The sequence below is a fragment of the Prionailurus viverrinus genome, chromosome A1 (assembly GCF_022837055.1).
Source record: "Prionailurus viverrinus isolate Anna chromosome A1, UM_Priviv_1.0, whole genome shotgun sequence".
Taxonomy (NCBI): domain Eukaryota; kingdom Metazoa; phylum Chordata; class Mammalia; order Carnivora; family Felidae; genus Prionailurus; species Prionailurus viverrinus.
The window spans coordinates 211,784,928-211,800,141 of NC_062561.1; the positions used below are offsets into that span (position 1 = coordinate 211,784,928).

Below are 15,214 nucleotides of genomic sequence, written 5' to 3' on the forward strand. Positions count from 1 at the left end.
GGAAAGACTACTACTGATCAGGGAACTTGAAGGCCTGGGCTCTAATCCCAGACCAACCAGTCACTCACTGGAAATATGAGCAAGACTGTGGTTCCATTCTTCTACTTCTTGAACTATAAAAGGATGAAGTAGAGATAGATTGGTAATACCTAAGGGGGTTCTTCAAATTTATTCTTCAAGTTTTTCTGTTCTAAATATTTAAATTCTTAAATTGGAAAACACATTCCTTTGATTTGCTTATGAAATTAACTCACTAAAATCCCCTCTTCTGTACCAGAATCATTTTTGTACAGACCTCAAACTAAAGATTCTCTAGTTGTCTCTGTTTAATTGAAGAGTATCCTAAGTTTTCAAGATTATTAAAAAATCCAAACTTGTTCATAGTGCATCTCCTTATCTATGTAAGGGTGTTCAACATATACAACCAAAACCAAATACACAAAGTGGATATTGGCAAATGTAAGACTGCAGCTGGCATCCATAAACACAGACACTTGAATTTAAGAGTTATCAAAATAGTCTCACTCTTTTTGGTTGCCGTTTAAATAATTTAGCAATACACAATAAAGTATTTGAATAGTGCCAGTTCATTTATATGTGTATTTTAGATTTCCACATAAGACTTACTTTACTGGGGGACATGGTTGGCCTTTAATAGTTTGAAAACAGGACTAAATCTCTGAAGTCCCTTTCAACTGTCTAAAACGGACTTTCTCCCTTTCTCAATTTGAGACCAAAACGATTATTTTGATCACAGCTTATGAGCTAGCATTAGCTTTAAATCTGTGTTAGAGTTAAATTAGGCATTTACAGTAGTTGATTCATTATATAATTTAACTTAAAGGGGTGCCTGGGTGGCTCAGTGGGTTAAACATCTGACTCTTGATTTCAGCTCAGGTCATTATCTCATAGTTCATGAATTCGAGCCTTGCATTGGGCTTGTGCTGAGAGTGCAGAGCCTGCTTGGGATTTTGTCTCTGCCCTTCCCCTGCTCATGCTCGCTCACTGTCTCTCAAAATAAAAAACTTCAAAAAATAATTTAACTTAAAACGTATATAAAACAACTGAAATTTATATCGGGTATGTAAATTAATTTAAGGGTATACATAAAATACAGTGATTTTTCTACTTTACTGAATGAATGTTATTCCTTTGAAGATTTGTCCTTAGAAACAATAGTGAATGCCAGTAGTGCAGTCACTGTTACAGACATTTCTGGAACTACCTTCAGAGCTAGCACTTTTTTTTTTTTTTTAAGTGATCTCTATGCCCAAAGTGGGGCTCGAACTCATGATCCTGAAATCAAGAGTTACATGCTCTACCCACTGGACCCAGCCAGACAGCTGTAGCTAGCACATTTTGAGTGTTTGTATTCCCAGAGGAGCAAATTTTTGAGAGTAAATTAGATTTTTTTCAAGGAGCCAAATAATTTAAACAAAATTTTGGTAAATAAGGTGGATTGTCTGACAGTCTTATAATGTTTTAATGTGGTGTTCAACTATACGTTCTTTCAAGCCTGATTTCCTTGTATAATTGTTTTTGACCAATTTATGTTTTGCCTACCAACTGTCATGTGCCTCTTGGTTAGAAAGCAGGTCCCAAAGATTTCTAAAAATATCATGTGTAATGAGAGTTTCATTAGAGAAAGCGTATTACCTGTAGTTTTTTGAGACTGCATTTTTAATCAAGAGAATTAACTTAATATTTATGGACACTTTGACATGGTGTTTTGGAAGGGAATTTGGCAAGGGACTATGGCAACTTAGGATCTGTTTTTGAATGCCCCAAGTTCCTCTACTTTTGTTTAATTACTGGTTTTGTAGCCCACTCCCCAGTATGTCTCCAGCTGATGTGTCAGGGGCTTTGGTGGCCTTATCTTGAAACCTAATCCTCATTTTATAAAGTTTTTTGTTCTTTTAATGGAATGTGTTGTGAGTTCCAAGAAAGTTTCTGCCAAACAGACCTTTGAAACAGAGTTGCATTTAAATTGGGGATAGCATAGCATCCATTTTTCATTTTGCACTTCTCAGAAGTGACTGTCTTTCTTTGAATGTACTAATACTTTTTTTCCTTTATAGTAACAAATGAATATAACGAATCGCTGCTCTATAGTCCAGAAGAACCAAAAATACTTTTCAGTATTCGAGAACCAATAGCAAACAGAGTTTTCTCCAGCAGTCGTCAGCGCTGCTTCACGTCAAAGTAAGCTTCCAAAGGCCAGCCTGTGACTATGCTTCCATCTCTTGTAATTATAAATGGGTTTTGGTTTTAAAGTATTCAGTATGATGAAATTCACTCATTCACACTTAATCTAGTAGGAAAAGTAGGGCTTTTGGAACTAGTGAGGCGTCATGCTATATATACCCTGGAGGAAATATTTCCTTTCCCAACTTGTACCATTTTAGAGAAACTATAAGTAAATAGAAGGGGCATAATTATCTAACTGGGTGTTATGGATTTGTTGTTTTCATATATTAAGACAGAATAAGATCAAATTATCACTTTAAAATAAACTGGAAAGCAACTTTTTTTTTATATGCTGTTGGATTAAAAAAAAAAAAAAAGGACAAATATTCATATAAAACCTAACTTGTAAAGCCGTAAACTTTTAGAGTAGGACTCATTTCTTTCAGCTTTTTCCTAAAAGTGACCTCCCCCTTTCTCGCATTTACTGAATTCGATTTTTGTTTGAAGGGAAGATATCAAAAAACCTTATAATTTATTTTATAAAGGTTGCCCAATTTTCTAAACAAAACTATGAAAAAATGTCATTTGTCTCATGGCAAGCAAAGAACAGTTTAATTATGAATTGATACTTATATAGTGTGCATATTTTCTTTTTTGAAATATGGTTGATATTTTTTCTAGGAAAAACAAATTCCTTTTACTCATTTGAAAGTTAATTTTGATCGACAAATCTATGTACTCAGTTTAGGTGAAATTACAAAGACATTTAAATTTTGCTCATATAAACAGAGTAAGCTTCATGACTTTGGCAGTTGGACAATATTAACAAAAGATGGAGAAATTGAACTATTCAGAATTAAGTACTTTTCTTAATGGAGACACCATTAAGGAAAAAAAAAAAAAAAAAGGCAAGCCACAGAGTGATAGATATGCAACAATGGACTTCTATCCAAAATATTGTAAAGATTCCTACAACTCTATTAAGAAAAAGGCAACTCAGTAGAAAAATTGCCAAAGTCCTGGACAGGCCTTTCACAGAAGAGGGTATCCAAATGGCTCAGTGTATGAAAAACATCCTTGACCTTATTATTCATGTGGGGAATGCAAATTGAAACTATATAATATGATACCATACACACCCACCAGAATAGCTAAGGTGCTAGTTGTTGGTAAGGTGGGAGTAACTGCAACTTACATGCAGTATTTTTAGGACTAGTTTGGCATATTGTTTGGCAGTTACCTACCAAAGCTGAATAAAGCACACAGTGACCCAGCAAATTCGTTCCTAGGTATATATCCAACAGAAATGTATACACACATACATCTGCAACAAAAGACATGCTTAAGAATATTTGTAGTAGCACTACTTCCAGTAGTAAAAACCCAGATGTCTATGAATAGAGGAGGTACGTAAATTTTGGTATTTTCACACAATGGAAATGTTTTCATATAGCAATGAAAATGAACACAACACTACTATATGTAATAACCATGGATGAATTTCACAAGCATACTTTTTTGCTTATTTTTGAGAGAGAGAGAGAGAGCATGAGCAGGGGAAGGACAGAAAGAGAGAGAGAGACACAGAATCTGAAACAGGCTCTGAGCTGTCAGCACAGAGCCCCACATGGGGCTTGAACTCATGAACCATGAGATCATGACCTGAGCCAAAGCTGGCCCTTAACTGACTGAGCCACCTGGGTGCGCCCACAAGCAAACTGTCAAGCAAAAGAAGCTAGACACAAAGCAAACCTATGTGTTTTTCCATTTATATAAAGTTTAAGAACAGAGCTATTACCACTATGGTGACTGAAATTAGGGTAGTGGGCATGCGTGGGAAGGATGGCCCAAGGGTAGAGACTGGAGGAGAGCAGTGAGGGAGCTTCTGGGGAGCTGGGGAACATTTGATTCCTCATTTGGGTGATGAAGGCTGCACAAGTGTGTTCACTGAGCTGTTCATTTGTGCCTCTGCATTTGTTCTTAAGTCAAAATTATCCATGAAAATAGTTACATTCTCAATATTAGTACTTAAAATAGTAATAACTCAACATTTTGTCATATGAAAAAAGCCTGTGAGTTCCATCAAGTCTGAACTTGTTCTCTTGAAAATGTTTGGGTGAATGGAGCTATCCTGAATATCTTAATTTTGAGATTTTGATAACATACAGTTACTCTCTCAAACCAAACAACAACTTGATTTTTAAAATCAAGGCCGAATGATCTGCCAGTTTCAATGAAAATTAAAGAAATCATAATTTAAAGTTAAGAAAACTTTATATTAATGAGATGTTTTTTCTGCTTAGGGTATGTGTTCGATCTCGTTGTTGGGATGCCTGCATGGTTGTGGATGGAGGTACTTCTTTTGAGTTTAATGATGGAGCAATTGCCTCGATGATGATCAATAAAGAAGATGAGCTTCGAACTGTGATTCTAGAGTAATGAAAAATTTCCTCAGATGACAAATTTTGATTACTGGGAAAATACGTTCACTGCAGAAACAGACTACCAATCATAAAGCTACATATTTTGGTTATTGTTGAGACTGGTTGGCCCTGAGCTCCAAAGGTGACCAAGGAAGTGAGATTTGCATTATTCTTCTTTTGGATTTGGATAAAAAAGATGTTCACTGTGTTAGAGAATGGATGGACTAAACTGATCAGAATTTATACTTCTACATTGCTTATAGTTGGTATCAAAGAGTACTGATACATTTTTAAATTTAGAGAGGTAAGCTCAAATAAAGGATTAAATGTTTAAGATTTGAAATTTCACTGTACAAGATTTTTTTTTTTTTTTTCCCTTTCCTAACTTTGTGGAATTGGTCAGACCAACATATATCATTTAATTAGGGTATATTTTTTTATAGTACCTAAAAATCAAGATTTTTAAAAAATTTTGATGGAGAATTTTTGATAAATCCTGACATTGACCTAACTGAAGTAGGTAAATGTGTTTTTTATATGTGCTTAGAATTTTCTAATTTCAGAGGACAATACTGTTATGGCTCTATTGATTTAAGAAGTTCAAATCATTTTTGAAATTATCGATGTTTTCATTTAATTGATTTTCAGGTTAATTTTGACAGTTCTGGGTGAAATACATATATCTGGACAAAATCATGATACTGTTGCAAATGTATTAATTATCCAATAGCTATCTGAGGGAAGAGACTTTTTTTTTTTAAATGGTTTTGAGTCTTAATAGATTCCTTCCATATTTAAAACTCTAACATGGAATCAGAGACTATAAGAATGAATTGATTAGACGTATTCTATTAGGAGTTTGGTAAAACCTTTTAAAAATATTTTCATCCAGTATTATGAGGTTTGTCAGAAAATGGATTCTTTAATAAATATGCAAAACACAAATAGTTGGAATTGCCTTGCTTTTAATATCATGGTAGTTTTCACTAGCTCATATTCCATGTTTTTACACACTAGCTTTGGGAGATAAAATGTTATGGCTTCTCTTGCCCTCCCTCCACTATGAGATTTCCTTTAGTTTGAGAGGAAATTATCTAATTATTGATCTACTTACAAGTAATCCGAGATTTTTCACAAAAAGCACCTATTGCTGTGTCATGAGACAACTGGTAATCTCATGCCATTTATTCAAAGTTGTATCTGTTTTTTTTCACTTGCTGCTAAAAAGTTCAACATTGAAATATTTATTGAACACATACCTTGTGCCATGTACTGTGTCAGATGCTGGATCTCAGTTGATCAATGAAAAAGACTGTCCTGATAGAACTTGAGACGAGTGGGCTCAAATTCTGTGAGAGCTAGGATATATAATCGAATTGAGTGCTATTACTTTTGCCAACATTTAATATGTTCTTGTCAAATTTTTAAATAAATGTTACTATACAAAGGTAATCTAGGTTTTGATGTATATCCAGAACAAGAATCTGTTTTTCTTTTCAAAGAGTATCTGCACAGACGTTCAAAGCAGTGTTTACATGATGTGTACAATGAAAATTAGTGTTTTCCCAGAGCTGGATCTAGTTTCTGGCTTGATTTAAAAATGTACTGAAGATAACACTTTATGAAGTGAAATTCCACACCATAAAAATTCCTCCAAGAAGTTTAAAATACCTTCTTGACAAAAATGCCAACTCTATCCAAAATGGTACCATAGATCTGTTAATGTTACATATTAATAGGCAATCTGCTCTGTAAAATTGTTCATAAGCCATATTTTAAAGGTTTAAAAAATAGTTAATGTGCTGCATTTGCAGTATAACTAACATTTCTGCTAGGTGTTGGGGATTTATTTGTTAAGAGATAAGAGGCAAAGGATATTGCAATAGAAGAAACGCGTTTATGAATGAGTTAACCTTTTAATGGCAACTATGTGAATAAACATAATTAAACTGGTATTATCTTTTTTTTTAAACTACATTTGCTTGCCCTAACTCTTATAGCACCATTAATGGAAAATCAGATTCTCCCAAAATGGTATGTTTCAGGTCTTTTCCACCTGGAAAAGATACTTTCCAGGATACTGCTGATGTTGCACACAGAACTAGGACTTGTTATATAAGCAGAGGGTAAAGTACTTACTTTTTAAGTATAGACTCTGCAGATATTTTTCACTAGTTTTGATGTTCCACATGTATTTATATTCGTGGCCCCACTAAATCAAATCATATTGAATGTTTAGTAGCCTTCAGGTATAAAGAATTTCCATTCATTTCACTTTTTAAATATCAAAATAAACTATGTATAAATCATTAGAACCAGTTAACACAAAGTTATCAAAAAATATTCACTTGATGCACATGGAACACTCTCCAGAACAGATCACATATTAGGGTACAAATCTTAACAAATTCAAAAAGACTTAAGTAATGTCATGCATCTTTTCATCTAGTTTCATAACAATGCTATAAAACTAGAAATCAACCACAAAAAATCTGGCAAGACCATAAAGACATGGAGGTTAAATAACATGCTACTAAAAGCAAGAAATCAAAGAAGAAATATAAAGTTACATGGGGACAAATGAAAATCAACACACAACAGTCTAAAATCTTTGGGATGCAGAAAAAGTGGTTCTAAGGGAAGTTTATAGCAATACAGGCCTATTCAAGAAGCAAGAAAAATCTCAATCTAACCTTATACCTAAGGAGCTAGAAAAAGAACAAAACTCAAAACCAGCAGAAGGAAAGAAATAAAAATCAGAGCAGAAATAAATGATATAGAAACTAAAAAAACAATAGAACAGATCAATGAAATCAGGAGCTAGTTTTTTTGAAAATATAAACAAAATTGATAACCTTCTAGCCAAACTCCTCAAAAAAGACAAAACCAAACAGCCAGTACCATAGAAATACAATTAGAATACTATGAAAAGTTAGATGCCAACAAATTGGACAACCTAAAAGAAATGGATGCCTCTCTAAAAACATGTAACCTACCAAAACTGAAACAGGAATAGAAAATTTGAAGAGACCGATTACCACCAATGAAATTGAATCAGTAATCAAAAAACTTGCAACAAACCAAAGTCCAGGACCAGATGGCTTCATAGGTGAACTCCACCAAACATTTAAAGAGTTAATACCTATTCTCCTCCAACTATTCCAAAAACCAGAAAAGAAAGAAAAACTTCTAAATTCATTCTATGATACCAAAACTAGATAAAGGCACCACAAAAACAGAACTACAGGCCAGTATCTCAGGTAAACATGGATACAAAAATCCTCAATAAAATAATAGCAAACTGAACCAAACACAATGCATTTAAAAAAATCATTCACCATGATCAAGCAGGATTTATACCCAGGGTGTAACAAGGGTGGGTCAATATTCACAATCAATCAACATATGATGCATCACGTCAATAAGAAAGGATAAAAACTATAGGGCAATTTCAAATAGATGCAGAAAAAGCATTAGACATAGTACAACATCCATTCATGATAAAAACTCTCAAGGTAGGTTTAAAGGGAACATACCTCAACATAATAAAGGCGACATATGAAAAAACAACAGCAACCCTCATACTCAATGGGAAAAAAACTGAAAGCATTTCTCCTAAGGTCAGTAAAAGATAAAGCTGTCCACCCTCACCACCTTTATTCAACATAATACTGGAAGTCCTAGCCACAGCCATCAGGCAAGAAAAAGAAAAGGCATCCAACTTGACAAGGAAAAGGTAAAACTTTCACTATTTACAGATGACACGATACTACATATAAAAATCCCTAAAGACTCCCCAAAAAATACTAGAACTGATAAATGAATTCAATAAAGTCATAGGATAAAAAGTCAATATACAGAAATCTGTTGCATTTCTATACACTAATGAAGCAGCAGAAAGAGAAATTAAAACAATTCCATTTATGATTACAACAAAACTAATAAAACATCTAAGAATAAACTTAACCAAGGAGGTGAAAGACCTGTACTCTGAAAACTATAAAACACTAATGAAAGAAAGATGACACAAAGAAATGGAAAGACATTCTGTGCTCAGGATTGTACTGTTAACATGTCTATACTACCCAGGGGTACTTGGGTGTCTCGGTTAAGCGTCCAACTCTTGGTTTTGGCTCAGGTCATGATCTCACGGTTTGTGAGTTTGAGCCCTGCATTGGGCTCCGTGCTGCTGGTGTGGAGCCTGCTTGGTATTCTCTCTCTGCCCCTCCCCCACTTGCGCTGTCAAAATAAACTTTTTTTTAAAAAGCCTATATTACCCATAGCAATCTGTAGATTTAATGCAATCCCTATACCAACAGCATTCTTAACAAACCAGCAGGACAGAATCTAGATAAACAGTCCTAAAGTTTGTATGGAACCACAAAAGACCCCAGATAGCAAAGCTGTCTTGAAAAAAAGAAAACTGGAGGCATCACAATTCCAGACTTCAAGTTATACTACAAAGCTGTAGTAATCAAAACAGTATCATACTGGCACAAAAACAGACACATAGATCAATGGAACAGAATAGAAAACCCAGAAATAAACTCACAATTATATGGTCAATTAATCTTTCACAAAGGACATAGCTGGCCTACTGCTGGCAGGCACCATTTCTGCCACTACCTAGCTAACACTGCTTGCCTTGTCCTACTCCCTTACAGACCTGATCCATCCAAATAGCCTACTCTAGCAGGTGCCCCTCCAAAACAGCTCCCCTCCTACCATACCCAGCAGGGGTGGCCTTGGTCCAGTGCTCCTCCCCAAAGCAGCTCCTACCCTTGGGAAGCAGCCTAGCCCACGAGTGCATCTATAGCAACTGCAACTAAGTGCTGCAGCCAGCTGAGCTGGGGGATCAGCTCTACCCAGCAGCACGATCACAACATTGTGCCCTGGCCCAAACAGGATAGCACATATCCCCCACATGTGATAACCTTGGAGTGCCCAGTTCTGGTGATAAGGGTGGAGTGCCCTTCTGAGTCCCACAGGACACATTCTACATAAGCCTGCTCCTTCAAGATTGGGAGACATAGCTGATCTACCTAATACAAAGAAACATAGTCAAAATGAGACAGGAATATATTTCAAATGAAAGAGCAAGACAAAACTCAGAAAAAGAAATGAAACAGAGATAAAGAATCTACTGATAAAGAGTTCAAAGTAATGGTCATAAAGATACTTACCAAACTTGGGAGAAAAATGGATGAATGCAGTGAGAACTTTAACAAATATATAGAAAATATAAAAAAAGAACCAATTGGGGCACGTGGGTGGCTCAGTTGGTTAAGCATCTGACTTTGGCTCAGGTCATGATCTCATGGTTTGTGAGTTCAAGCCCCACATCGGGCTCACTGCTGTCAGAGCAGAGCCTGCTTCAGATCCTCTGTCCCCCTCTATGCCCCTATCCCACTTGCACTCTCTCAAAAATAAAAATTAAAAAAATAAATAAAAGCCGAAGAATACAACAATAAACAAAAACTACACTAGAGGGAATCAACAGCAGTTTAGATTATGCAGAAGTACTACCAGCATCTGGAAGACATGGTGGTGGAAATCACCAAAGCTGAACATAAAGAAAAAAAAAAAATTTTTTTTTTAAAAAAAATTTTTTTTTTTTTCTCAACGTTTATTCACCTTGGGGACAGAGAGAGACAGAGCATGAACAGGGGAGGGGCAGAGAGAGAGGGAGACAAAGAATGGGAAACAGGCTCCAGGCTCCGAGCCATCAGCCCAGAGCCCGACGGCGGGGCTCGAACTCCCGGACCGCGAGATCGTGACCTGGCTGAAGTCGGACGCTCAACCGACTGCGCCACCCAGGCGCCCCAAGAAAAAAAAAAAATTTAATGAAGATAATTTAAGGGACCTCTTGGGCAACATCAAGTGCACTAATGCTCATTTCATAGGGGTTCCAGAGGAAAAGCGGGGCGGGGGGGGGGGGAAGGGGAGGGCAAATTTATACAAAGAAACAATGATAACTAAAAACTTCCCAAACCTGGGGAAGGAAACACACATCCAGGTCCAGGATGCACACAGAGCCCCAAACAAGATGAACCCAAAGAGGTCTACACCAAGACACAATAATTAAAATGTTAAAAAAACTAAAAGAGAGAATCCTAAAAACAGCAAGAGAAAAATAACTAGTTATATCCCCCATAAGATTATAAGCTGACTTTTCAGCAGAAACTTTGCAGGCCAGAAGGGAATGGTACAATATATTACATGATGAAAGGGAAAAGAAAACCTAGGAACACCAACACTCTACCTGACCAGACTATTATTCAGAATTGGAGACAGAAAGTTTTCCAGACAACAGTTAAAGGAATTCTTTTTTTTTTTTTTTCAAATGTTTATTTATTTTGAGAGAGAACGAGATAGGGCAAGCAGAGGAGGGGCAGAGAGAGAGGGAGAGACAGAATCCTAAGGAGGCTCTGTGTGTCAGCACAGAGCCCAAAGTGGGCTCGAAATCACGAACTGTGAGATCATCTGAGCCAAAACCAAGAGTCAGATGCTTAACTAACTGAGCCACCCAGGCACCCCAAAGGAATTCCTCACCACTAAGCTAGCCTTAAAAGATATGTTAAAGGCCTTACTTAAGTAGAAGAGAAAAGGCCATAACTAGAAGAAAATTATGAAAGAAAAACAGATCTCACTGGTAAAAGCAAACATACAGTAAAGGTAGTGGATCAACCATTATAAAACTAATAAGGAGGCAAAGTAGTAAAATCAACTACAGCTACAGTAATTAGGGATATGCAAAATAAAAAGATGTAAAATATGATGTCAAAAACAAAACGGCAGGGGGGGGAGTAAGAATGTGTTTTTAGAGTTCTTTAGAATGTAAGCAACCATCAACTTAAGACAGACTGCTATATATACATAGGTTGTTTTACATGAACCTCATTGTAACCACAAACCAAAAACCTCAAACAGATACACCATAAGTAAATAAAGAAAAAAATAATCCAAATATAACTCTAAAAAAAGTTCTCAAACCACAAGGGAAGACAGCAACAGAAGAAACAACTACAAAATCAACCAGAAAACAATGAACAAAATGGCAATAATTACATACCTATTGCTAATTACTTTAAATGTAAATGGAATAAATGCACCAATTAAAAGAGAGTGGCTGAACAGATACTAAAAAAAGAAAAGACTGCTATATATGTTGCCTAAAAGAGAGTTCAGACCAAAAGACATACAAGACTGAAAAGGAAGGGATGGAAAAAGATATTCCATGCAAATGGAAATGAAAAGACAGCTGGGGTGGCAATACTTCTTCTATCAGACAAAACAGACTTTCAAACAAAGACTGTAACAAGAGACAAAGGGCCTTACATAATGACCAAGGGATCAATCTAACAAGAGGATATTACACTTATAAATATCTATGCGTCTAACCTAGGAGTACAAAGCTCCTACATACATAAAAACATAAAGCTAATATTAACAGACATAAAGGGAGAAATTGACAGTAATGAAATAATAGTAGGGGACTTTAACACTGCACTTACATCAATGGATAGGTCATGCAGACAGAAAATCAATAAGAAAACAGTAGCTTTAAATGTAACATTAGACAAGACAGGACTCAAGAGATATATACAGAACATTTCCATACCAAAACAGCACAATACACATTCTTTTCAAGCACACATGGAACATTTTCCAAAACAGATCACGTGTTAAGCTATAAAACAAGTTTCAATAGATTTAAGAAGACTGAAATCCTAGCCTGTTTCTTTTCAGACCACAACAGTATGGACACAGGTATAAATTACAGGAAAAAAAACCTGGAAAAAAACAGAAGCATGTGGAGGCTCAACAACAACTGAGTCTATGAAAAAATTAAAAAGGGGAAATAAAAAAACACCTAAAGATAAATGAAATTAGAATCCCAACACTCCAAAATCTGTGGTATGCAGCAAAAGCACTTCTGAACAAAGTTTGTAATGTGATACAGGCCTACCTCAAGAGACAAGAAAAATCTCAATCTAACCCTGTAACTAAATGAACTAGAAAAAAGAAGAACAAACAAAACCCAAAGTTAGCAGAAGGAAGGAAATAATAAGGATCAGAACAGAAATGAAGACTAAAAAACAATAGAAAAAAAAATCACTGAAGGAACTGATTCTTTGAAACGATAAACAAAATTGATAAACCTTTAGCCAGACTCATCAAGAAAAAGAGAGGGCCCAAGTAAATAAAATCTAAATTCAAAGAGAAGTTAAAACTGACACCATAAATTAGAAGAGACTACTATAAACAATTATATACCAACAAATTGAGCAGCCTTGAAAAAATGGTAAATTCCTAGAAGCATACAATCTTCCAAGACTGAATCAGAAAGAAAGAGAAAACCTGAACAGAACTACTAGTAATGAAATTGAATCAGTAATTTAAAAACTCTCAACAAACAAAAGTCCAGAACCAGATGGTTTCACAGGTAAATTTTAGCAAAAAATAAAATAAAATAAAATAAAATAAATTTCTAACATTTATTTATTCTTGAGAGACAGAGAGCAGGTGCGGGGCAGAGAGAGAGGGAGACACAGAATCTTAAGCAGGCTCCAGGCTCCGAGGTCTCAGCACAGAACCTGATGTGGGGCTTGAATTCACAGACCATGAGATCATGACCTGAATCCAAGTTGGGAGCTTAACTGACTGAGCGACCAAGGTGCCCTTTAGCAAACAATTTTTTAAAGTTAATACTTATCCTTTTCAAGCTATTCTAAAAAACTGAAGTGGAAGGAACACTTCCAAACTTATTCTACAAGGCTGGCATTAACCTGATAACAAAACCAGACAAAGACACTATATACATATATACATACATACATACATACATACATATATACATACATAATTACAGGCTGATATCCCTAAAAACATAGATGCAAAAAACCCTCAACAAAATATTAGCAAACTGAATTCAATAATATATTAAAAGGATTACATGCTATGATCAGGTGGGATATACTCCAGAAATGCAAGGATGGTTCAATATCCACAAATCAGCCAACATGATATATATACCACATTAACAAAAGATAAAAATCATATGATCACCTTAATAGATGCAGATAAGCATTTAGAAAAATTCAACATTTATGATAAAACCTCTCAACAAAGTGAGTGCAGAGGAAAGAAACCTCAACATATTAAAGGCCATATATAACAAAACCACAACTAGTATCATAATCAACAGTGAAAAACTGAAAGCTTTTATGATCAGGAACAAGGCAAAGATGCCCACTCTCACGACTTTTATTCAATGTAGTTTGGAAATCATAGGATCAAGTGAGAAAAAATAAATAAAAGCATCCATACTGACAAAGAAGAAGTAAAATAGTCACTATTTGCAGATTATATGATACTATATATAGAAAACCCACCAAATAACTATTAGAATAAGTGAATTCAGAAAAGTTGCAGAATAAACAGAAATCTGTTGTGCTTCTATATACTAATAACAAACCACGTGAAAGAGAAATTAAGAGAACAATCCCACTTATCACTGTGTCAAAAAGAATAAAATACCTGGAAATAAATTTAACCAAGGAGGTGAAAGAAAAATATGAAAACTATAAGACACTGATGAAAGAAAGATGACACAAATACACTGAAAGATATTCAGTGCTCATGGATTAGAAGGCTTATTAATATCGTTAAAAAGTACATACTTCCCAAAGCAACCTACAGATTGAGTGCAATCCCTTATCAAAATACCAGTGGTGGGGCACCTGTGCGGCTCAGTTGGTTAAGGTCTGACTCTTGATTTCGGCTCAGGTCATGATCTCATGGTCGTGAGCCCATGTCTGTCAGTCCCCACACGGAGAACGGAACTTGCTTGGGATTCTCTCTCTTCCTTGCTCTCTGCTCCTTCCCTTGCTTGCTTGCTCTCTCAAAGTAAGTAAGTAAGTAAGCAAACATTAAAAAAATATCAGTGGCATTTTTTAAAACAGAACTAGAATAAATACCCCTAAAATTTGTATGGAACCACAAAAGATCGAACACAATCTTAGAGGAAGATGAACAAAGCTGGAGGCATCAACATCCCTTGATTTCAAGCTATACTACAAAGCTATAGTAATAAAAGCAGTATGGTACTGGCACAAATACAGACCAATAGATCAATGGAATAGATTAGAGCCCAGAAATAAACCCATGTTTATATGGTCAATTATAGTTGACCCTTGAACAATGTGGTGGTTAGGGGCACCGAACCCCCCAGCCAGCACAGTTAAAATTCCACATGTAAGTTTTGACTGCCCCCAAAACTTAACTCTAATAGTCTACTATTGACTGGAAACCTTAGTGATAACATAAACAGTCAATTAACACATACTTTGTATGGTATATGTATTATATATTGTATTGTTACCATAAAGTAAGCTACAGAGAATAAAATATTAAGAAAATCCTAAGGAAAATGTGCTTACAGTATTGTACTTACTATATTTATCAATACCTCAAATTTATGTCATCTGTTTACAAGATTAATCATTTGTCATTACTAACATCAATACTGTCTTACATAATACAAAACCCTGTAAATGTTATGCATATTAACCCGAGACATCAAAAATGAAAAGATGTGAAAA

The 15,214-nt window shown here is 35.4% G+C and overlaps 1 protein-coding gene across 1 annotated transcript in view; it reads left to right on the forward strand.

The window, feature by feature from the left end:
* Nucleotides 1–6,563, forward strand: part of NADK2 (NAD kinase 2, mitochondrial) — a 48,694-nt gene extending 42,131 nt beyond the window's left edge. Inside the window, exons 11-12 of the mRNA XM_047867202.1 lie at nt 2,079–2,202; nt 4,491–6,563. Of these exons, the coding sequence (XP_047723158.1) occupies nt 2,079–2,202; nt 4,491–4,626 (260 nt within the window). The 3' untranslated portion in view covers nt 4,627–6,563. The remainder of the gene's footprint in view (nt 1–2,078; nt 2,203–4,490) is intronic.
* Nucleotides 6,564–15,214: the final 8,651 nt, after the last annotated feature.